Source organism: Sclerotinia sclerotiorum, genomic scaffold (genome assembly GCF_000146945.2).
Source record: "Sclerotinia sclerotiorum 1980 UF-70 scaffold_2 genomic scaffold, whole genome shotgun sequence".
Classification (NCBI taxonomy): Eukaryota; Fungi; Ascomycota; class Leotiomycetes; order Helotiales; family Sclerotiniaceae; genus Sclerotinia; species Sclerotinia sclerotiorum.
This window is the reverse complement of record NW_001820834.1, coordinates 253,867-277,698: the sequence shown is the minus strand read 5'-3', so window position 1 is coordinate 277,698 and position 23,832 is coordinate 253,867. Positions and strand designations below refer to the sequence as shown.

Sequence of the window (23,832 nt, the reverse complement as noted above, 5' to 3'; positions counted from 1 at the left end):
GCGCAAGGGATCAAGTATTCCAATGTTGTATAGGATGCACAGTATTTGATGGACGCGGTTGGATTTGACTTGACGCGAACTTGCTTAACTCATCTCCATATTAATTTATTCTTGGGGTATTTGACACCTGATGGAGTGCTATACTGAAGTTTCGAACCTGAGGCATGAATTTTTGGAAAATAGATTATCCGTGGTGTTAGTAATCGATTCTTGGGGTAACGTAACCTACCTAATTCACTCACTACGTGCACTTCCCTCAACTGACAAAATCACGTAAAGAATGTACGAGGAATCAGCTTCCCCTGCCGTATTAATAGGAATGAGGGACGGTAGATATCTTTGAGTAAGAAGAATGCTTGTTTCCGATATTGGATGAGCAAAAGTTATCGACTTCGGCTTACTTGTCCCATATGCCCATATGCCCATCGCATTGCTCAGTTATTGCATCCTGATTGGGAACGTGATTAATGCACTTCCAACTACGACAAACTAAAGGAACTCCAGCTTCAGCAACACTAATAGCGTCACATCCCCCTTTCAAGTGGTATAGCCAATAGACCTAGAAGGAAATTCCGCAGTTAAGTGAGGCTTCTATTCCGATCTAGCGGTTGTGCTATATCGCATCAGGCATATAAGAAAATGGACCCCCCCTTCGCTCAAACTTCAATCAAACTTCATTTCTTTCCTTTCCAATCTTTGTATTCATTTCAACAAATTATGCAAAAAATAAACTGCCCAAAACAAAAATCTCCTAATCTCAACATCAAGACCTTGAGACTTCACTTCATGATTAGGTCAATCAAGTGAGATGCGAGAACACAATAGAGCTCCTCATCAACAGCTAACCCTTCATGTAAGCTCATTTACTCGTGCTATTAGCTTCTCTGAATGTACTAAGAAGGTTTCTAGGGGACTTAGTTCCTCTTCTACCACTCAATAGTCGAAGCTTCGTTCACTACCCTTACATCATGTGGTCCTTCAATCAACCAACCCATGGCGAGAAATTTAGCTCTCCATTCACATCGCGTATAATCGATAGTCTTGAGACTTCTCATCTAATGATCTATTTGCAAGCATGACCAGTGAGAATTTGGATCCTCTAGGAACACTCTAACCTCTGTTCGTCATACCGGAAGGTTTAGTAACACAACTGCTATCACGGACAATTCTGACCACGGAATCGAGCTACCGAGACAGATATCCCAATGATAGCATGAATGGGAGTCGAGATACCAACATAGCTCGAGACTAGGAGAGCATAGTATAAGCTATTACTTAGGTAAACACTTTTGCTATGGCTTGTCAAAGGGATATCTGGGAAATCTTGCGTTTGCACCCAAAATTATACGTGCGTGGTCTTTGTGGTAGAGACTTGGATTTATTTCATTTTCCAACTGGCTGTTCTTACTCCGTTGTCAATATGTTACTACGTTAGTCATATAGTATAGTATAATATCAAAGTAGCAAAAGAAATGCATTGATTTGAATCAAATTGAGAAAAGACCGAACTATAACCAACAATTACTGCACAAAGCGACTCTTTCCTTTCCACCTGATGGTCCCAGATGAAGTCTTTAAGAATTCATGGCCTGCTCTACTGTCCTGCTAAGACCGTTCTGCCAATTCTCACTATATCCGCGTTCACAGATGAAGCGGAAAGGTTTGAGATAATTACGACTCCTGAGGAGGTGAGTCGAAGCAGATCTTGCGCGTCCCATCAAAGTCATCTTCTCCAATGGATACTTCAATCGGTGTTAGACATGCTGTGCGAATATTTAACTATAATTGGTGGAACGACAGAAAGCGTGAGAATGGGAAATACAATACCAGATGCAAGCATCGGCCTCAGAAAGCTCCTTTTTACATCTTTGGGATATTGTTCGAAATCATTATACAATGGTGGATAATGCAACTCCTCGTCTAATCACATTTGGCCCATCAGTATGATGTACTCCGTAATTATTAATCGAACCAATTGAGATTAAGCCCTATAAGTTAGCATTTAACTCACTGTAAATTAGTTCTTGCATACTACCGATAGAAATCGAAAGCAATCTAAATTCGATATATACCAATCATTAAGTCTAGTACCCCACTTCTCGGCCACCCCTAATCTCGGCCACTTTTTTACACCAAAAACAACGAAAATCGATCTTTATAACTTTTGTTAAAGTGAATGGTTCCTGCGTAGCACGTGCACAGGGCACTAGTCCTATTAGGACTAGATTGAGAAGCTCTCTGTAAGAGAGCTTCGCACTTCCGTAGAACTTAGAAGAGAGATTAACCTACTAGACCAATATTACCTCAGTTCTGCCCTATCAGCTTCCCACTATTCCCTGTGTGAGGTCATTCCTTTTAACATAAATCTATAATTCAAATTTCATCAAATTCGATATATTAATTATAAAGTTATTAATGGGTGAAAATCACGATTTTTGGTGTGAAAGGGTGGCCGAGAAGTGAGGTACTAGACTTATAGGCTATTTGGCCCTATTTGATCTAGTTTAAGTTAAAACTGGAAACTTTACAGGGGCTGCTACAGTGTTGATAGCCTGTAAGGCCCTGTAAAGCACGACATTTGCATGGCTTCTGATAAGCAACAGGACTCATGAAGGAAAGAAGGGCGTACGTTAGAACCTTTGGTGTTTTTGTTATTGCCACATCTGATTAGCTATACAAATTACTGCATTGATTTAATCAATAAGTAAAATTATAATAGTATGACTGAGGTTTATGTTAGGAGGCAAGGGCATATAATTCTATACAAAACCGACTTTATAAAAATGATCGATTATATCTCTGACCTAGTTATAATGGATTCTCGAACTCCCCACCTAGGTACTCAAGGAACGATGCTATACTACTAGCCGCTAACGTTATTGCTCCACCAGCTTACGTACACGTACATTCAAAATAAACCCTTTGCAGTTGATCATGATCAACTTCTAACCACTAATGTTGTTGCTCCTACTAGCTCCACCAGGTCCACACCTTTTACAACTGCTCGTAACCAACTTCTAACCGCTAATCGCTGCAGACTTATACACGACGTCCCAGACGTTCGTCTAGCAGTCGCTCTCTTTGCCTCATCCTACCCCTCATTTTGTTGCACATGTACCTCTTAGACCCATCCATGTGTGCGCTTAACTTTCAATTTCAAACAAATCGAAACGGATTATCCAAAAGCTCCTGCACATCCTTATCCAACTCTTTCCAAGCAATACATTTTCTCCTCATGCATTCCATACTCATCTATCAATTTGCTATCGCACATGCAAATCCAATAATGGATCCTTCAAAGACTTTGATCTCGAAGAGTCATCTGCAGATTCGGACGATGCATTTGAGTTTATAGATCTCGGATTTTGTGACGGCGCTGCACAAATATCGAATTTAGCCCAGGCTACATGGACTCTCTTAGGGAAGGCAAACGCAGCCGCTGATATGTGAACTCACATTGCGGTTTATCGTAGTAAATGCTACCCAAAAGGGCTATGGTCATAAAGAGGACTGCAATTCCGATGTTGACATATGCTGTAGTTGACAGTGACATTGTCGCAGGAGAGATGTCTTTAGTTAGAAACGAGAGATGATTTATCGAAGAGCCTCTGAACTGGGTCACTGGGCCCAGGGTGATTTTGTCTGGAGATCTTGAGGTTTGCGATTTCATTGAACTCATACGTATCAGCCTTAGCGTATTTTTGAAAGCCACAACTTCAAGGAAGGTTTCGTGAATAGAGCTTCTACTCAAGCGGTTCTATTTAAGCAGTGCTTTGTTAAATGCTGAAATCGAATACGGCTTTCAGCATGTTCTTATGCACCAGAATGTTGCTGCACCTACAATATTGCTGCAGCTACACAAATTAGGCGCAAAACTCCTTACTTCATGCACTACCCCCTTTGGTGACAGGGACCTTGTCCAGTGAGCCTATAAGACCGAGCATACCATGCTTATCTAATAAATTTCTAGCATCTTTTGAGACTTACCGTTTCTCCAGATTCACTTATCCCATACGCTTTCTTGGATTTTTATCTTTTTCCTCACGAACACTTTATAATCATTGAAACTCTCAATTGGCAGCCGCCCTTCGTGTCTCGACCACAGTTCCATTATTGTACCGCCCATAATGACTAACATAAGTGCGGGCTACGATGATACAGAGCCAAGCAGCAACAGCCCGATATTTATCAAGCAAAATTCGCAGTCAGTAAGGCTCGCAAAGCCCAGTGGTAACGGCATTCTTGATATCGACTTCTGCCACAGCTCTTCCACACTATCTACGGTAAACAAGCTCGATGAAACCTCCGATAAAGAATATCCACAATCGAAAAGACTTGCATCTTCTATGAAGCTTAAGAAGACCAAAACCACGTCTCAATGGATTATCGATCATCAGATTGGTATTTGACACCACTAGACCTTTTTGCTTTTTAATAAATATCTAACTTTGTACTTAGGGATTTCAATCAACTTCCTTATTCTTCTTTCCACAGCCCACATATGCTTTCCCAATATTCGCGTACAAACTGGGAAATTTTTTCAACTTTCCTATCACAACCCAAATAGTGGGAATTATGCCATAGGTCCAAATGACATCTGCATCGTTATATATTGGGTCGTTCTATTCACAGCATTGCGGGCAACCGTGATGGATTATGTTCTGATGCCATTTTCGACAAAAGCCGGCGTCAAGAGGGTGAGGGATCAGGCAAGGTTCTGCGAGCAGGCATGGCTACTCGTTTACTACTCTGTCTTCTGGACAATGGGAATGGCAAGTCGTTTAGCCCTATTTATATGGGTTTTGCATTTCTAATAATCGTAGTACATCATGATCACATCAGACTACTGGCTCAACCTCAAAAATATGTGGACCAATTTTCCTATTCGTGAGATCTCGGGGTTATCCAAATGGTACACATTGGCGCAATACGCATTTTGGTTGCAGCAATTCCTTGTCCTACATGTCGAAAAACGTAGAAAAGATCACTGGCAAATGTTTGCCCATCACGTCGTCACTACGCTCCTAATATTCTGCAGCTACTGCTATCATCAAACAAGAGTTGCCAACCTAATTCTCTGCATCATGGATGTAGTTGATCTCTTCTTTCCAGTACCCGTCTCCCAACCCTTTCTCTAAATCTTCAGCTAACAAGACGTTCAGACCGCTAAATGTCTCAAATACGCCGGCTACGATGTCCTCTGCAACATCATGTTCGGCCTCTTCATGATCGTCTGGGTCGCCGCGCGCCACATCATTTTCATGATGGCTACCTATTCCGTCTACGCACATAGCGATACCGCTAGCCCACCAGGCTGCTACAAAGGTCAGATGGGATCAATCACCGGACCATTTCCACCATCTGACCGCTACGCACATCTTCTCGAACCCTTTATCCGGCCTGGGGGACTGGTATGTTGGACTGGTCCTGTGAAGTGGGGTTTTGTAAATTCACTTCTTTTTTTGCAAGTTCTTACTTTGATATGGTTTTCTATGATTTTGAAGGTTGCACTTAAGGTGCTAAAGGGAGGGAAAGCGGATGATACGAGGAGTGATAATGAAGAAAAAGCAGAAAACGAAAATGGAATGGATGCTGAGAGCGAAGAGACCCAGTCGAAAGAAAAAGAAGAACATGACCTCGATACCGCTCAGTATTCGGATAATGGACAAAGAATGAAGTCGAAACCATTGGGAGAAATCGGTGCGGAATCCCTCAATTTTCGAGGCAGAACATTGCTTGCATACCAAAACAAACCTAAGAAGAACACTGGACACATGACCGGAGCCAGCGCTGTCAAGAACTAATTCTCAAATTACAGCATTCTTCTTTGAGGATCGCATACTGGCAAGGAAGGAATTGAACTGTTACCAGTCGTAAACGACGATGTGGGGTAACTTGACTAATAAGCAGAGAGTATAAGTATATCCTCATACTTTCCATTCCATATAGAATCACTTCTAAATAATAAGCAATTGATACCAATCAGCAATACCCAAACATCATCTGTATCGCGTTTATACTATTAATCGACTTATAATTATATAAACGCCGTTTTTACATGATTTTGGAGCTCATATTGCATTTTATCAATCCCTCAAAAGTTATAGTGCTCCCATGTCTACAACATTCTGATATTTCGCAATCTTATATTATCCATCTGCTGCCCCCCGCTCTACAAAATACCCATTACCCCAGGTAATAAGTTCCCATTCCTTCTCAGTCCCCCCTCTTCGTGCTAGGCATTATGCAAGCCATTTGAATGCTTGTTTTTGTGTATGCTCAGGTCTTTTTCTTACACCACCAATTAATTCATTATGCTCTGCATTTTCAGAACCATTTAACAGCAGTGACCCCGCTATTGAGGTCACAGACGTATACAGTATAGTTTATAAGCTGTTTGTCTCGATCGGTATAAGACTTCTTTCGAGGCATTCGAGCTAAGATGTACTGTCATTGTGCAGTGCGTCCGCTAAATCGTACAATGATACTGTTTGCCTCACTAATCCAAGATCCTTCGCGATTTGGATGAGTATAGCAAACACTGTTGTGCTTTACCTGCGATTTAAAACCGTTGATATGGTGTTTAATGGACATATTTTGGTTCATTTCCTAGGATAAAACGTAAAAGAGTACGAATTGGTAGCATTTTTAAAGAATCCAAAAGTAGGGTTTTTTTTTTGATACGTGTAAAATTGTAAAATAAAACGTCGTGTTCTTCGAATGCTATACCACCAACATATATCAAGATCTTCTATTGATCACTTTAATGAATTGAATTTAAGCTTTTCTTGAAGGCTCCCATAATGATAATGCTGAAGAAGATAAAACTTAGCTATGCAACAAAGATACAGATCAGGAATGTGATGATTCTGAATTCAGAATCCTCATGGCCATCGAGCCTGATACTGTCCTGTCTCGCCACATTAACTTTCTGAAATCTAAAATCATGGAAATCAACGAAGTTCCTGCCAATAGCGGTGGCATTACATATTCATTCAAGCTCCGCATAGCAATCTTCGCGTTCCTAATCGCAAATTTGATTTACAAATATAACAAGAAACGACAACGAGATGATGTATGTTGTGACAGCTCAAAAAGCAAGGTGCAGAACGCTCCTAACGTTAAGATAGGCTGACAAGAGGTTCGCTGCCAAACACCACTGTCTACCAGCTCAGCAAAGGCTGCCATATAAATGGCCCCTTGCCTTAGATATCTTCAAGATACAGTACGAAGCATTGATGTCTGCACATTTTTAAAAGCCCAGTGCGAGTATTTCCAGAAAAATTGCCTGGCCAAAACCTATGAGGTCAAACTCCTTGGAAGGGTCGGAATCTACACGACAGATCCAGTCAATGTACAAGCAATAATCGTAAGTCATTTTGAAGGTCAGGACTTAGCTCTGATTTCCTCTAGAATTAATCTGCTCATACTTCTCTTCTTTAGATTATGGACTTGGTTCTCGACGAGAAGGATTCTATCCTATGATTGGCGAAGGCATTTTTACCCAGGACGGCGAGTCTTGGAGACATTCTCGCGACGTCATGCGACGACAGTTTGTGAGAATGCAGTATCACGACCTCAAAGTTTTAGGAAGGCCCTGTCGATACGCTACTGGCCGAACTCAAGAGCTCAGCGAGAGGTATAGTAGACTTGCAGCATTTCTTCTTCAAATTCACGCTGAACACAACTACGTCGCTTATCTTCGGTGAACCTTTCGTGGGCCTCGATCCAGCGGAGAATGAACAGTTTCAAACCGATTTCAACTATTCGGGCCTCATTACAGCGATCCGCGTCCATCTCACAGAATGGCATTGGCTTTATAACCCAAGTAATTATAAGAAGTCGTGTTCGATTGGTAAAAGATATGCCATGCAATATGTCGACCATGCACTCAAAGATATGAATCAAAATGGGACAGAAGAAGCATCTAAACGACATCATTTTATCATTGATCTTTATCAAGAGCTCCGAGATCCAGTCCTCGTACGCGATCAACTGATGAACATTCTCATGGCCGGAAGAGATACTACGGCCTGTCTAATGACCCGGGCGTTGTAAATAGCTATCCTAACTTAATGTCTCATGGCTGATCCTAATTGAATGGGTAGTCATCTATTGATTCGTCACCCGAATGCACTTGCACAATTACTCGATGAGATAACATCCACCACCAGAGAGAGCAAAGTCATAACCAGAACTCAAATAAATAAAATGACGTACCTAAAATATGTTCTTAATGAAAGTTAATTAGCTGGCCCCAAGCACTTGATATTTACTAACAGAAATGTTTCTCAAGCCAACAGACTTTACGCAGTAGTCCCCGTAAATGTGCGAATGGCAACCAAAACTACCTTCCTCCCGCGGGGCGGAGGTTCCGATGGTCTATCACCTCTCTTTCGTCCCTCAAGGCATGGGCATTGTCTTTTCACCATACCATATGCATCGAGACCCCGATATCTACGGCGACGACGCCAACGAGTTCCGACCGGAGAGATGGGAAGAAGACAGATTAAAAAATGTCGGACTGGGCTTTATGCCTTTTCATGGTGCGCCTCGAATATGCTTAGGAAGTAAGTACTCGGCGTGACTAGTGAGTATATAGATTCTGACCTCGTTTTCAGAGGGTTTCGCTTTGAGAGAGGCGTCATACGGCATCATTCGGATTCTGCAGACTTTTCCAAATATTCGTTTGCCTTCAAATTGTGAAATACTTACCCCCGGACGAGAAAAGCAGGCTCTTACTCTTGTTCTTAGAAGTGGGAAGGTTGTAATGTTGTTCTGGAGTAAAATAAAAGAATGGTTGAGAATTCTTCAAACTAATAATTTGAAGTATTTGCGTCCCGATAGCATATTGCAATGGGGAATGGGAAGAGGAATGATTAGTTTATATTGTAAAGTTTCAAATAGTTTAATTGATACGATTGATAATGGGCTGGATTATATATAACTGATATGTATAAAAGAGTAATGAAAACAGAATAATTGATATTTGATAAGGAAAAGACGAAATTCTTTTCTCATATCTAATTAGAAAGGATTAAATGATTATGTGATTGTAAAGTAATTATGTATTAACTTCAATATCTCAACTCTCTTATAATATGATTTAAAAGAAGATGTGAGCGAGCTGATCTCAAAGAGACGTTTCTCATAAACGGTGATTTATTGGACCTATGAGTACATGTACTGGAAGAACGAAGATGTCGACGTGGGATGATTACAGGAGGATTGAGCATGGTACTCGAACTACAGCAGAGGCTCTCTGCATTTTGTGTAACGATAAATTGATTGCTATCTCCTTGGCATATCACCGTTTTATTAGCCCATTCACCTCACCGAGTTGGACTAGTAAGGCTTTACACCCCTCGATTCTGTACACAGCCGATATTTGTCGTTGGGGTGACCAATGATCATTGGAAGTTTTATTCTTCCTTAGAATTAGAGCCATAGGCGTGAAATGAAACAGGGCACACATGTAACTCTCAGCTCAGGGTTGAGGTTGTTGGCTTGAGGGCTAATAAGCAAACACAACAGGCAGGCTATGTAAGAATTGTTCCCATGAATTTTCACGCCTTCACAGAGGGTTATCTAAGGACTACGAGACTCATGAGAAAACACTGTCGCTTTAATTGATGCTAGATTGTCTCTTCGAACACCAATACCACGTGTCGTTCTATTCCGACTTTTACCAGGTTGAAACCCACGTCTTCGCCTTTCTGGATGTCGCTGCCGGGACCATAGGACTTCTAGATGTTTGCTTGCGGGTGGGAAAATATCTTTACTCATTGAAGAATTCGGTTGCCGATATTGAGAAAGACTTGACAGGCTTACAAAAAGAGGTTGATTCTATCCGATCTATTCACTCTTCTCTTGAGAGAATTTGCCTTGCTCACCACAATCTATACCTGGAAGACCTCGACCCGATTCAGTTCAGGCCTCAAACTTGTGGGATCTGTCGGCAAGAATCTCAGTGATGCTAAGGCATCCGTGCTAGAGTTGGAACTCTACTCAAAAAGATCATTGGCGAGAAAAAGAATAAGTACGAAGATGCATCATCACATGAAGCAAGCAGCACTACTAAGAGTGACCCCTAGCCGAGATTTGATGGGCTTAAAAGAACACGCAAGCTACAATTCAAAGAACAGAATTTGCGTCAACTACAACGAAGACTTGGAAATTGCCAAGATAGTCTCCAGATTTTGTCAATTGCTCTAAATCTATCCGTATAATTATGTTTGTCAAATATCACATCTAACCACATCTAGATTATATACAACTAGCACATACGATTCGACGGAAGTTTCGAATCCCTTGAATCATCTTTTCGATAAAATGGATGAGGTCGAACAACTTCAATTCCAGTTGAAGTATAGTCTGGGCGCATTGAAACCTCGACTAGTCGAAGTATCTGGTAATGACAACGTAAGTGAACATGTTTCCCGAAAGTGGCTTGTTCTAATTCTAGTAGCTTCACAGTACTATCAACTCTGCCGCCGCTGTTGTATCATCGATTCAATTCAACAAACACTTTTATATTCCTCAGAATGTCAGCAGTATTTTTACTGGAAGGGAGTCATTACTGGAAGAACTCAAACACGCGTTTGACATTTCGTCACCATTGGAACGGAATCACACTCAGCGACGATTTGTGATTTACGGCCTTGGAGGTTCAGGCAAGACACAATTCTACTGTAAATTTGCGCAGGATAACAGAGAAAAGTAAGGATCTAGCACAAGAGAATGTTAAGACAAGACCACGAGAACGATTGCCGCCCAGTATCTGAGACGATTGAATCTTGATGTGTTTTAAATCATGGGCTAATGATGATTTTAGCTTTTGGGCAATATTCTGGATAGATGCCAGTTCCCAGGAAAGTGCACGACATACATTTTCGGATATAGCCAACATAGAAAAAGTCGAACCAAATGAGTGAGCAGCAAAGAGCTGGCTCTCAAGTCTCGTACAGCCGTGGCTCCTGATCATCGATAATGCTGATGAGCGAAATGTGTCCATAGAGGAATATATTCCAGCGGGTTAACGTGTCTTTATCCTAGTGACTACGCGTAATCCTTCAAATAAGGTTTATGGAACTTTGAGTCGTCATTTCTACGTTTGAGAGGTTAGAAACAGGCAAAGCAAGCGATCTATTATTGGAGGCAGCAGAACAGCCTAGCCCATGGAGTATTAATGTCCGAAAATCTGCAGATAGTATTGCGACAGCTCTTGGCTTTCTACCGCTAGCACTTCTACATGCTGGAAAGGCAATCATGGATGGTCTTTGCTCACTCGATAATTATCTAGATAGTTATGGTCGAAGTTGGATTAGGATTCGATAGAACTCATATCGCACCCGAGAGAATTCCCGAATGACTCCTGACGACCGGAAAGTGAATATGAGCATTTATTCTACATATGAAATTATCTATATTGGACTCGAGCACAGAGATGGAGAGGACTCAAGAGACGCAGCGGAACTTCTCAAAATGTTGTCTTTCTTGTACCGAGAAAATATTGAGTTTAGTATGTTAGTCGCAGCAGCTACCAATCCCCCAATAGAGAAGAAGCTACAGCAAGCTAGGTCAAAGGTGATGTTAGTTGTACCCAAGAAACGTCCGAAATGGAGACAAGTGCTCTGGGAATGGGCAATAGCATCAATGGAGCCCATTATGAGAGATTGTGAGCCTCCAGTCCTACCTTCTGCGCTTGAAGAGGTTAATACAGGGCATCCATTCGATGAAGACTGGCTCAGGAATGCTTTAGCATTACTTTCGCAGCTTGGACTAACAATGCATAACCCAATATCCGATAGCTATTCGATACATCCAGTGGTGCATATTTGGGCGCGCGAAAGACCCATGACGAGCACGTCAGAACAAGCTATCTGGTCCCGGGCCACTACAAATGTATTGGCACGATCCATACTCATTCAGCCGCCACCCGACAAACTGGATCTCGATGAAAAGCTACGGCGCAGTCTGCTACCGCACGTAAAACATGTACGGGATTATCAGCAGAGGATTTGCTCCCAATTGGTTGAGAATATGGAAGCACGCAAGACGCGGAAACGAGCGTGGGTTTTCCCGCTAAGAATCGTGCCTGCGGCATTTGGTCGACAGGAAGCTGCCGAGTTCACGAAATTCGGTCTCGTGTATTCGAAAAACGGCGAGTGGAAAACGGCTGTGGCACTTCAGGAGGCAGTGCGAGATTTCCTATGTGCGAAGCTTGGGAGCGATCATTTCTTAAGTATAGGGATTACGCGCTTGCTCGTGGGCACATATTTCTAGCTATCACAGAATACCAAGGCGATGGGATTACAAACAGGTGCTAAAGATTTGTTTGGATTCGTTAAGAGAGGAGCACCCCACTACGTTGAAGGTTAAGGATACTTTGGCTTCAATGTTATCACGTCGAGGACAGTTCAATGAAGCAAAGAAGATGCTCGAAGAGGTCGTCGAAACCATGACGCGCGTTTTGGGTCCTAATCATGAAGACACTTTAATCGCAAGACACAACCTCGGAAAAGCACTATCAAATTTTTTCCTCCACGGCGAAGCATTAACCGTGCAAACAGACGTCCACTCACGCATGACATACACTCTCGGCCCCCTGCATCTATCCACGCTCAATGTACAAGAAAGCATCGCCGTTGCATATCTCCATCTCGGGCGCAGCAAAAACGATTTACAGAAAGCACTCGACCTTATAATACTATAATTTTTCCATTCAATATATTTCATTCATTGCCCCCAATTTAAACTCTTCATAATCATAGTTAGGTAATTAATTGTAAGTAAGATTACTTGTATCCATTTAGTATGTACTATAAGTACCAAGTACTAAGTATATACACCACAATCAACATCCATTTATATTCATATTCATATTCATGCCTCTCTATTCATTCAATCATCCAAACCTTTTCATTTCCCAACCCCAACCCCAACCTATTATCCCACCGAAGACGGATCCTGTTGATTTAACATCCATCCATCCATCATATATCATATCATATGATGGATAGATATCTTAGGTAGCCTCCCATCCATCCATCCATCCATCCCTATCAAATCAAATCATTCCTCATATAAAATCATAAAAATACATCACTAACATCCTCATCTGCTCTTCTAATCCCATCCCATCCCATCACAACACATTTTCTCCCTCCCTCTTTCCATCCATCCTTCCATCCTTCTTCTCTCCCGTATCCTTCTAATACGGATAGAAAGAAAGAAAGAAAGTAGCCAAAAAAGCAAAAAAACAACAACAAAAACCCAACCCAACGCCAGAAAAATGTATCAGAACGAAAACCGCTAATGCATGTAGATAAAAGCTTCAAAAAAAAAATCTTTAACTTCGTGTTGTTTGTTACGTAGTATCGTATAAATCGTAGATTTTACTATTTCCCGTACGTGTATGTAGAGAAAAAAGGAAAAATCTTTCGTGGTGGAAATGAGATGAGATGAGATACGAGATAAGATTATATCCTAATCCATCAATCGAATCAATCAAATCGATCAATCACTGAGAATGAGTAACGAGATGGATGAGAAATCTCTCATTTCCAGAGAAGGTGAGGGAAGAAAAGAAGAGAAGAGAAGCAAAATTATATATGCATCCTCTCATCTCCTCGAACTCCTATCTCTTCTCGGACTCCTCGTTCTCCTATCCGAGCTTTCGGAACCTAGAAATCGCAAACTCGTTAGTCACCATATCCTTAAAAATTTCATTTCATCTTTTTTTAATAAAAAAAGAGAAAAGAATAGGAAAATACTCACTAGCACTCGTCGCCGTATAACTATCCGTATAATAAGTACTACTAATATCCGTCACCGTAGTCGTAGGCCCCGGCCTCATCTTCTCATCTCTCCTCTCATCCTCCTTCCTCTTCAAACCCAACAAGACGGCCATACCGACCAATCCCGCGCCCACGGCACCCAAGCCCCCCATCCCACTACTCTTCTTCTTCCTCGTCTCCTCCACCCTCATCGGTTTAGTACCCCCGAAAAATCCAGTGTGTTCTTCTCTCCGAGCCGCTGCTGCCGCTGTTCCACCCATCGTAGACCCATGACGCGAATATCGCTCTACAGTCTCAATACGTTCTGTTCTCACAGCGCGACCTCCTTGTCTACGCGATCCTCTGCCGCCTGCAAAAACTCCCAGGAACGAGTCCCAGAGTCCCTTGACAACACAGCAGAAACACAAAAGCAGGAGTAAAATAACTCCCAGAATGGTGCCAATGACAATCCCCGCAATAGCGCCTGCACTCAAATTATTCGAGCTGGCACCCGTAAGCGGGAGTGTACTTCCGCTCGCAGTAGCAGGAGGAATAAAAGGCTCTGTAGTTGTAGCGCTCACTGTAGCCGTCTTGGTCGTTGCACCGCTCGTCGGACGCAATGGTGCTGAATACGTGCCAGTAGTAGTAGGCGTGTAAGTCCAAGCTGAAGTTCTCGCGGTGCATTGTCCGCTATACTCGCACATTTGATCACTAGCGCAACAAATAGGTCCACAAGATGTTTGACCCAAACCAGTATCGCAGATGGCGGCGCTTCCGCTGGAGGTGGTGACTGCCGTGTACGAACTGAATGTGCTGGTTGCCACATGTAAACCGGTTTCAGTGTATGTGGTTGTGAAAACGGCCCAACCTCCAGTGCTGGACGCCGAACAGTATGCTATGTCGCCTGCGGAGGTGTAGCAGGCATCGCCGGCTGCGCAACAGTATTGGGCATCTGCTCCGCAGGGGGTAGCGCAGGTTCGTTCCATGAGGTAGGACAAACCGAGATCGTTGAGTTCATCTCTAGGGAGAGGACTAGCGGATACTGGTGAGGAATGGGAGAGGGCGAGGAGGAGAAGTGAAAAGAGTTGTGGTTGTGCTTGGGAAAGTCGCATTTTGTCGGTTGTGAGATGATGTGATGTGATGTTGATTGTATGTATGAAAGTCGTAGATAGGAGTAATCACTCGCAAAAGATTGTACAAAAAAAGAATCGTATGTACTGTCAAATCAATCTCTTGATTATTGACTCCTCTTCGTTCTCTTTCCTCCAGCAAAAAAAAGAGAGATCTTCAGGTACTGAATGAGTCCTTCACATGCAGCAGCGGTGTGAAGTAAAATAGCTCAAAGATAAATGGCCAATCCAAAAGTCCAAACCCCACTTTCGACAAGACTACCACTTTGAAGAGTATGTATATATCCTCTCTAATCGCAAAGGTCGTCTCGGTTCAAACGAATGTAAATCAGTCCCGAAAGTCTTATCGATATGAATTGTCGGTATCGATATAGATGAAACAAATTTTGAAAAGGTATCTCTGGAATGGAAGTAATTATTTTTTTGAGGAATGGAAAAGAGAAACTGCAACAGAAGTGTGTGTGGGTGGGAATACCACTTATTCAAAATGTCGATGGCTGAACCTTTTTTGGCTCTAAATAAATTGCTGGGCTGGGGATGGAGTTGACCGTTTTTCCCAACCACCCAAATTTTGATGGTTCTTTACCAAGGCGAATTTCTTGATTTTAAGACTACGTATAATGAATGAATGACATACGTATTTTGAATGGATCTGATTCAGATGAAAGGAATTAATAAATGTAATTGTGAAGTCTACTATGAATCTCTGGTGAAGAGATTATTTATTGATTGGTGATGATTGAGAGTTGAGATATTATGTATAGAATCATCTATACATCAGTACCTGCAGCTATTCGGCAAGATAATTGTTTACATTTATCGCTAGCGGGGCGACAATCAGGCGATAAGCATAAAATTTGGGTACAGTTGAACCGCTTGATAGGCTTTGGGCATTGATAAACATCACAGAATGGTAACCGAGACTCGCCACGATCAGTATTGTATCCAAGCTTTCTTAAATGTTGTCTAGATTCATGCATACAATTGGATCTCGAGATGTGAGGAAGCAAAGAAGAACCATATGGAATTTACTATATATGCAAAGATCCCATTCAGGTTTTGAGATGGAGTAGTCCGTACATATTGTACATATTGTGGGCGAGCTTGTTTGGAAACATGGTAAAATGGAGCTCACCGAATAGAGATACTCATTGTTGTATGCCAATGTATGGAAAACTACTCGAGATCTATTCACCTTCCTAATCCACTTTTGAAACATTGTTAACCCCCACAACCTCACACCGACACCAAACCGATGGCGTTATCACAATCAGTCAACCAGGTACGAGCAAAGTACAGGTTCAAGTACCTGCTTTTAACTTCTAAGCCTACTCTATTTTAAGAGTTGGTTCACGGAATGTTTTCATTCCTTGGAATTTGAAGTTTATGCTATGGAGTAAACCTTCTTGTACTCAAGGCCTAGGAGAATTACCGCAAACACCGAAAGAATATTCAGCAAGCACAAAAACACTTTGTAATACACACAATGAAAAGACCCGAACGGATAAAAATCCCACTCGCTCGAAGAAACCCACTCAATACGACCCGGCATCCATCATCGTCGAAATATGAAACAAAAGTCTCCAGTCCCTGCATCAAACAACAGTCGACCTACAACTTTGACAGCAAGTATCCAGATCGGATAACCACTCTAGTACTCGGTCTGTAGGTCTTATATGCAAGACACTAATTCCAACGTTGTGTTTCTCAACATGTGGATACATTGCCACGTCTCCCAATGTTCGGGGATCTTGGCGGGGGGATATCATGAATGCGAATGAATGGTTGGGCGAGTTGGAAGAGAGTATGCAAACTTCAGATGAAGAAAAAAATTAGATGAAATTGAGATGAAATTGGTTTATAGCGGTACAAGTGTATTTGCCATCTGTTTCGTGATCCGCTTGGTCAACTTGGCCGCAATATTCAGACTGCCGAACCGAAGTACGGAGGTAAAATATTCAGATGAAGAGAGCTTCTAAAACATCTCCCGTGACTTAAGTCCCGCCTGAGAAATAAATCTCTGCTTTTTGGATAGCTAAAGACAAGGAGGTTGTCCGTCTTCCATTCTACTTTCGCTTTTGCTCACAAGCATAAAAATTGTGTGGAACATTAAGTCAATAATGTTCGTCGAATCATCCAATCTGTCCAAATGATGCAGATAAATGTCGCAAATCCCTTGGAGATGATTCACTATTATTGTATTGCATCAATCCGTAAAGGTCTTGTAAATATACTCAAGCTGAAGGAGGGAACGAAAGCAACTTTGAAATCATCACCAGCTTCGAGCTCCAAGGGCCGTATATATCATCTATCCCAAATTATATCCTGCAATTACTCTCCTCAACCATGGCTTCATTGTGAGTGGGATATGAAAATTGTCTCTCTGAGGAATTCCCAATTCTGTGATGTACCGACAATGAGGTTCTAGATGGCGAAATATTCTTTTTACGCTAAGTTAGTGTTAGAAGCTACTTGGAAATTACCCCTCTCGTTCCTTCTTTATCCAAAGCAAAGCCATTTCACATAGGTAATCTTCAATTTCTAGCATCCCGACGAGTCATCATTCTTAAAAAAAAGTCTTCAAGTGTATTCATCCTCTCGGACTCATCTTATCGTATTTATTGCATCAATTACTTCGAACCGTATGTGCATTGGGTTCTTTAATCACAATTGCGCATATATGGACTAAGTTTCTGTCAATATATCATTCATCCTTAGTCTATTATTGTTTACAAGGAATTGGATTTTTAGAATCATAATTCGTTATATTGAAATGATCATCAGGACTTCTTTGGTACAAGGTCATCTTCTTCCTTTCAAGGATGATCACGTGAATTCCGTCCGCCATCCACAGTTTTCTCTCGAGGACAACCTGAGGTAAAATATCAATAAATAGTCTGCTATACATTTGCCATAGACTCGTTCGATTATTCTAGCAAAGATAGATCCGTATTCTCACCTTCCATATGGGTTTATACGGATTCTTTTGATTCTTTCATAGGTTCGGTACCAGGATTTTTACTCCTTAAAATTGATGGTACAAGATAGGTTACCACGGGACGAAGTGTTGGCAAGCAGGCACTAATGATTGCTACATCTATTTCAACAGCGCTCCAAAGAGCAAGACCGACATAAGTCCCTACAATTGATCAGTAAAATTCATCACTATGCCAAGTTTTCCTTACATGTCATATCCAAAGTGTCCAATTTCAACACGAAATATATCCGCAATCCACTTGCAACAACAACACTAAAGTCTGATTAGTATGCCATGATCTCAAATGATTTCTGCATAGTCCAGACTTACAAACCACCCAAAAGAAACATTCCCGAAACAGCAGCCTTTGAACTTGTCGACATTTTCAGGTGCCATAAACCCGGCATCGGTAACCCCAAAATAACAATATCCGCCAAAATGTTCGGAATAGAATTCCCTACAAAAAACCACTTGAAATCTATACATTTCGACTCGACAGTCAAATCCCAAAATCCGTTGATGGGTTTGCAGGAAAAAATGCTGACTAGTAATGCTGCTATTCCCCAAAACAAAACAAAAATGCCGGTGAGATTTGTGGCTAGTGTCATTCTTTTGCTAGGGAAGATGGAGTAGTAGAGGATGAGGATGGAAATTTTTATCATGGGAAATGTTATGCTGTAGAATATCTCGGCGATGTAGGTCGTCTGATATCTTGTTAGGGTCATGAGGGATTGAGTGTATGTGAAAAGAAAACCTACAAGGAGAATCTGTCGGAAATCTCTTGGGGTTGTGTATTGGATATGATGTCCCAACCCAATTTTAGTATCTACTCACTATCATCAACATCATTTTCGAGGCGTTAATTCCAAGGGGAAGATTAAGGGATCTCTGGTACGTGGAAGAGTTTGATATAGGAGTAAAGTAGTAAGTAAAACCCAACAAACCTTCAACAACAATCAAAGAAATAACCCAAGCGCCCATAATCCCACCGATAATCAAAAAGTCTGAAGCAGAAAGCGCGACATGATTTATTCTGCGAGAAACGATGCGTCCAATGAGAGCGAGTCCGGATATCACTATACAAACTATTAGGGAACTGTTTATGTAAGTGCCTTGATTGGTATCCATTGTGATGGAGAGGAAGATGCAGAGATGAAGATGCAGAATAGAAATGGATTAAGAAAGTGTGCGTGGATAACTTATTAAGGATTCTAGGATTTGTATCTAAGAACTAGATTTACGATTTTTCGACTTTTTTCCTTTTTTGTATGGGAGAATTTTGGAAGAGTAGGTAGCATGATAAAAAGCATCTCAAGTGAGAACCCCCCCAATGATAAATCCGCTACATACATAGGTATATACAGCTAACGTAACTTGACTAGAAGTGGGTCATGTCATGATATGGGTCACAAAAATCATATTTTCCTATTTGACCTTGTCCTATATGCTACAGGGTGATCTACAACTATCACTGATCCAACTGAACTATCACTATCCTCTTCTTCTTCCATCTCCTCTTCTACCTGATCAATTTGACGCTTGGATGATCTACCACGTCATCGTTTTAGTAAAGGTGTCTGTTCAGCCTCCTCGATAATTTTCAATACTTCCTCAGTACTAAATACAAATTCACCTTTTAATTTTATTCTCTTTTTATTTTTTCATTTCTTTCATATCTCAAGTAACTCTTCATATTCTTGAATTTCCTTTCGAAGAATAGCATTTTCAGCATTTAAGCTTTCAATCTGATGAGTAATTCGCTTTACATATCTCTGTACTGGAGAAGTAGGCAGATTATTAGCAGATAAAGCTGAATTGAATATCTGATTTGCTTGTCGTAGCTCAATATCATTTGGGGGAGAGCTATTAAGTAAAGAAAGATCTAGATCTTCTGGATTTGATGGTGTATTTGGAGTGGAAGGTAGTGGTAAAAGCGGGGCTGGAAGATTATTCAGAACTTGACGAGGACTAAATGGATTCAAACCTGCCTCTTTCCATCCGCTTTTGATATTTTGATAAATAAGACCTTTTTCTCTTATCTTCTGAAAAAGCTGTACCCAATCAGATCGTTGTATTCGTTGTATTCCTGCTCGAGAGTATCGATCAACCTCTTGGGCATGATATCGCTTCATTGGCCCATACACTCCAATATCCAATGGCTAAAGTAGATGCGAGCAATGAGATAGTAGAATAAGAAGATCAATCTCTTTTTCAATACAGAAAGCAATCAAACTTCCTGTAATATAACTGGAATGACTATTCATAATCAATAATCGAGGCTGATCACCTAATATTTTTTGAGATTCTGACTCAAAAACCTTACGTATCCATTCCAAGCCATGATTATTAGAAGTCCATCTACTATTACTTGTTGAGAAATACCAATTTGGAGGAGTATTAGTAGGAATCCATACAGTATTGGTATTCTGAGCCTTGAAAATGATTATAGGAAGTAAAGAACCTCCATCTGTATTAACACATTCCAATACAGTTATCCATTCTTGTTTTCCTACTGTAACCTTCCAATTCGATTTGAGAGTAGAATCTACGATTATATGTATTGATTCTGTTTCTCCAATTGTATATCCTGTCTCATCCATATTATATATATTCTTGAGTTCATAATGCCGTTCTTCGATTTGTGTTTGAAATGTTGAAAACCACACTGATATTGTTTCAAATGTGGCTTCTTTATGCCTTGCAGATTCCAATTTGCGAGAATAAGTTCCTTTGAGTTTAGGATATCAATCTAAGAATCTATAGATCCATCGTTGATCTATATGATTTAATTGAAAGGATGGAGAGGTAGATGATGATGCGAAAATGACGTATTGATTCAGAATTTCTTGGGCCATTTCTTTCAACAACCCAGGAGTTGCAGGGTATCCAGTAGTTGTCAATTGTGAGATCCATCGTACTAGAGTCTTCTCTTTTGCATTGGAAAGTTTTTGAAAGGATTTGTGAGATTGAGAGCGTGATTGTCGTCCGGTTATTCGATTTATTAAGGTTGACTTCGGAATCTTAAAATGAATAGCAGCACTTCGAATTGAAGTAAATTGTTTATCTTTTAGACTTTCTATAGCCTTTTGAATATTATCTTCCGATTCACTACGATTTAATGACTTTCGATCCATTGTGTGTTGAATAAACGCGTAAAATAAAGAAATGAGGGGGTGATTTTGACCCATATCATGACATGACCCACTTCTAGTCAAGTTACGTTATATAAAGCACAGCAAACATCAAACACCAAACATCGAGCAGGAAATCAAAAAAGTTCATTCGTCTTTATGTCGTAAGATCGAGCACAACATCAAATTGTTCGTTCATCCGTCTTATGTTTTACAAGAAGAAGCCTCTGTTACAACGCTATGATTCTTGTATTCTTGGTTCCTTTTTGGTATTACAATTTATGAGTAGGGAATCGGGATTTGCGGTTTGTGTACTGTATGTAGAATGTATAAAGCTATGTAATCTTAAGATTATATCTGGAAAATCCTGTATCGATATCCCTACATGTTATGTACAAAAAAAAGCAACTTATTAGCCGATTGAGCCGCTGCACAACATGCTGACTGCAGATTCTTGGGCATAGACAATCAATGATCTATGAGCTGGTGGGGTTTGGGTTTGGGTTAGGGGTAGTTGGTGTTGCTGAGCTTTTCTTGTTCCTTGTTTCTTATTTTTGGTGTAGGGTGGTGTGGTGTGGTGTGATGATGGTGATTCGGGGTTTATCATGGTTGTTGTTAGAGATTGATGGAATGGTTGGTTATATTTATATTGATTTTTGGATATATGTGTATGTATATATACGTATATATATATGAGTAGAGTAAGGTAGATATATCTTTGAAGGTTTAATATTAGGAATTAGGATTATAATGTAGTGATTGAAAATCATTAATTACTCTATATGTATTAATTACTCTGGATGTATTAATTTCATATTTCATATTTATTATTTAATCTTTATCTACTCAGTAATGACTCTGTTCTTCTTTTGTAATTTCTATTTATACTAGGTTTGATATCGGTTCGAGTTTGTTAAAGATGTAATCTTACACATCTATAAGTATTCCCTATTATATTTCCTTTTATATCGATATTCCTATATATATCTCCTAAATACTACATCCTTTTATTCACAACAAACTCCCTTATATCCTTCCCTTAGAGAATCCTCTACTCTTTTTTTCCTCTTGATCTCTATAATCTATGATTCTTAAGCTTCCTCTATATACACATTCACATCCACATTTTCATCAATACTTTCCCAACTTCATTTCATTTTTCCATTCCGCAGATTTGCGGGTTGTTGATGAGATGAAATGAATGTAAAATAAAGATAAATATTTTATTTCAGTCCTTGAAAATAGTTTTACTTATCAAGTCAATATCTAGCTTTTTTAATAATAGTTTCATATAACTTTTAATACATCCCAAATCTTCCAAATATACCAAACCCTTTCATCCACACCCATATCCACTAACCACCATCTTCATCCCCATCCCCGTCCTAGATCCTAATCCCAATCTTAATCTATCTAATCCTGTCGGGTTCCTTGAAAAATACATCATTACTCCACTTCCCTCTCTATTCCCTCCATTTCCTTTATCTACCTCCCCGGCCCTACCTCTCTCTTTTAGCTCCTCCACCTCCGGATCCCCAAAAACCTTACCCCCTCCTTTTCTATAATTAGTCTAATATTCTACATTCTATATCCTCATCCTCATCTCCCCTTATACAAATACAAATATAAATACAAATATAATCCGTACCCAAGAATCTATACGGTGAGAACTGAAGTTGAAGTTGGAGTTGGAATTTTGATTCCTTTTGTTCATTTCCTTTCCTTCCTTGATATCTGTGTCTGTATTTTCCATATCGAGATTATCTAAATTAAGTATGTACATACTCATCGACCGTTTCTTCGACTTTTTTTTCTAATCTCAACTTCTCTTGTGTTATTCGTTTCATCCCCTCCTCGTCTTCATATTCAAACAATGAAGCACTATCCAAAGCTAGACTATCGACCTGCGCCAGATGAGATATTCGCATCGGTAACTTTATCCGGCGTTCAAGTTCTTCGCTCGGTTGATTTGAATTCTGCTCCTGCTTCTCTATCCTTGAGGACGAATCCAAAGAAGTAGAAGAATAAGAATCCTTAGCATCTAAAAGAATCTCTACGAAACTTCCCCTAGATCTTGTATGAATTATCTTATTCCATTCGTTTATACCTGTCTTTTCTCCCTCTCCAGAATCACCACATCTATAGCGTCACTTTATATGTATATTATAGCCATATCTATATCCATTTTTACCATCTTCTTCCTCCCCCTTCCCCTCAACACCTAACCCCAACCCCAACAAACCCCCAATTCACATTCCCATTCCCATTCACATTTTTCCCTCCACAACCTCTAACTCCACCACCATTAAGACATCCCATCATCTCAGTACCAAAATCCCGACTAACCCGTATATCAATCCCCCCCCCCCCCCAATCTCCCCCAAGATCCTCGAACAATCTTCCACAGACCACTGCCTCACACTATTAAGCTTTTTCCTCTTTTCCGTTTTCTCTCATCCACAATTACCTCATCCTCCCCAATATCTGCTTCCTCATCCCCAATTCCCTCCACATTCACATCCCCATTCCCATTTTCTCATCCTCAAAATCCACAAAATTTCGAAAACGGGGACGAACCCCGTGAGATGGCGAAAAATCTTCCCAAATTTTCCATCTTTGCGTCTTTCCAGCTTTCCAAGTTTGCGTCTTTCCATCTTTGCCGACTTTTCCGGTGTTTCAACTTTTCCATCTTTCCAACTTTTGCATGTTTTCCAACGTTTCCATCTTTTTCCAGCTTTCCAACCTTTCCAAGCTTTTCAATCTTTCCACCTTTCGCACCTTTGCCCTCTTTTCCATCTTTTGCATCTTTTCCCACT

The 23,832-nt window shown here is 40.6% G+C and overlaps 9 protein-coding genes across 9 annotated transcripts; 4 read left to right on the top strand and 5 right to left on the bottom strand.

Moving 5' to 3' along the window:
- Positions 1-2,938: 2,938 nt before the first annotated feature.
- Positions 2,939-3,553, bottom strand: SS1G_01181 (predicted protein; the record flags this gene model as incomplete). The annotated part of the gene is made up of 3 exons (XM_001596938.1): positions 2,939-3,091; positions 3,273-3,451; positions 3,484-3,553. 3 exons carry the CDS (start codon positions 3,551-3,553, stop codon positions 2,939-2,941), a joined length of 402 nt encoding a protein of 133 aa, XP_001596988.1.
- Positions 3,554-4,829: 1,276 nt separating this feature from the next.
- SS1G_01180 (hypothetical protein) lies at positions 4,830-5,804 on the top strand (the record flags this gene model as incomplete). Its single annotated transcript, XM_001596937.1, has 2 exons — positions 4,830-5,090; positions 5,163-5,804. The coding sequence occupies 2 exons, from the start codon at positions 4,830-4,832 to the stop codon at positions 5,802-5,804; spliced, it is 903 nt and encodes a 300-aa protein (XP_001596987.1).
- Positions 5,805-6,886: 1,082 nt separating this feature from the next.
- SS1G_01179 (hypothetical protein) lies at positions 6,887-8,982 on the top strand (the record flags this gene model as incomplete). The annotated part of the gene is made up of 6 exons (XM_001596936.1): positions 6,887-7,075; positions 7,265-7,369; positions 7,591-7,983; positions 8,304-8,322; positions 8,622-8,783; positions 8,978-8,982. The coding sequence occupies 6 exons, from the start codon at positions 6,887-6,889 to the stop codon at positions 8,980-8,982; spliced, it is 873 nt and encodes a 290-aa protein (XP_001596986.1).
- Positions 8,983-10,332: 1,350 nt separating this feature from the next.
- SS1G_01178 (hypothetical protein) lies at positions 10,333-10,723 on the top strand (the record flags this gene model as incomplete). The annotated part of the gene is made up of 2 exons (XM_001596935.1): positions 10,333-10,422; positions 10,469-10,723. The coding sequence occupies 2 exons, from the start codon at positions 10,333-10,335 to the stop codon at positions 10,721-10,723; spliced, it is 345 nt and encodes a 114-aa protein (XP_001596985.1).
- Positions 10,724-11,367: 644 nt separating this feature from the next.
- SS1G_01177 (hypothetical protein) lies at positions 11,368-12,715 on the top strand (the record flags this gene model as incomplete). The annotated part of the gene is made up of 2 exons (XM_001596934.1): positions 11,368-12,071; positions 12,352-12,715. The coding sequence occupies 2 exons, from the start codon at positions 11,368-11,370 to the stop codon at positions 12,713-12,715; spliced, it is 1,068 nt and encodes a 355-aa protein (XP_001596984.1).
- A 908-nt stretch (positions 12,716-13,623) lies between these two features.
- SS1G_01176 (hypothetical protein) lies at positions 13,624-14,890 on the bottom strand (the record flags this gene model as incomplete). The annotated part of the gene is made up of 2 exons (XM_001596933.1): positions 13,624-13,685; positions 13,780-14,890. 2 exons carry the CDS (start codon positions 14,888-14,890, stop codon positions 13,624-13,626), a joined length of 1,173 nt encoding a protein of 390 aa, XP_001596983.1.
- A 2,990-nt stretch (positions 14,891-17,880) lies between these two features.
- Positions 17,881-18,268, bottom strand: SS1G_01175 (hypothetical protein; the record flags this gene model as incomplete). The annotated part of the gene is made up of 3 exons (XM_001596932.1): positions 17,881-18,047; positions 18,094-18,158; positions 18,216-18,268. 3 exons carry the CDS (start codon positions 18,266-18,268, stop codon positions 17,881-17,883), a joined length of 285 nt encoding a protein of 94 aa, XP_001596982.1.
- A 1,287-nt stretch (positions 18,269-19,555) lies between these two features.
- SS1G_01174 (hypothetical protein) lies at positions 19,556-21,019 on the bottom strand (the record flags this gene model as incomplete). The annotated part of the gene is made up of 4 exons (XM_001596931.1): positions 19,556-20,044; positions 20,300-20,430; positions 20,550-20,634; positions 20,714-21,019. The coding sequence occupies 4 exons, from the start codon at positions 21,017-21,019 to the stop codon at positions 19,556-19,558; spliced, it is 1,011 nt and encodes a 336-aa protein (XP_001596981.1).
- Positions 21,020-22,560: 1,541 nt separating this feature from the next.
- On the bottom strand, positions 22,561-23,705 carry SS1G_01173 (predicted protein; the record flags this gene model as incomplete). The annotated part of the gene is made up of 4 exons (XM_001596930.1): positions 22,561-22,570; positions 22,802-22,912; positions 23,259-23,427; positions 23,594-23,705. The coding sequence occupies 4 exons, from the start codon at positions 23,703-23,705 to the stop codon at positions 22,561-22,563; spliced, it is 402 nt and encodes a 133-aa protein (XP_001596980.1).
- Between the last annotated feature and the right edge of the window lie 127 nt (positions 23,706-23,832).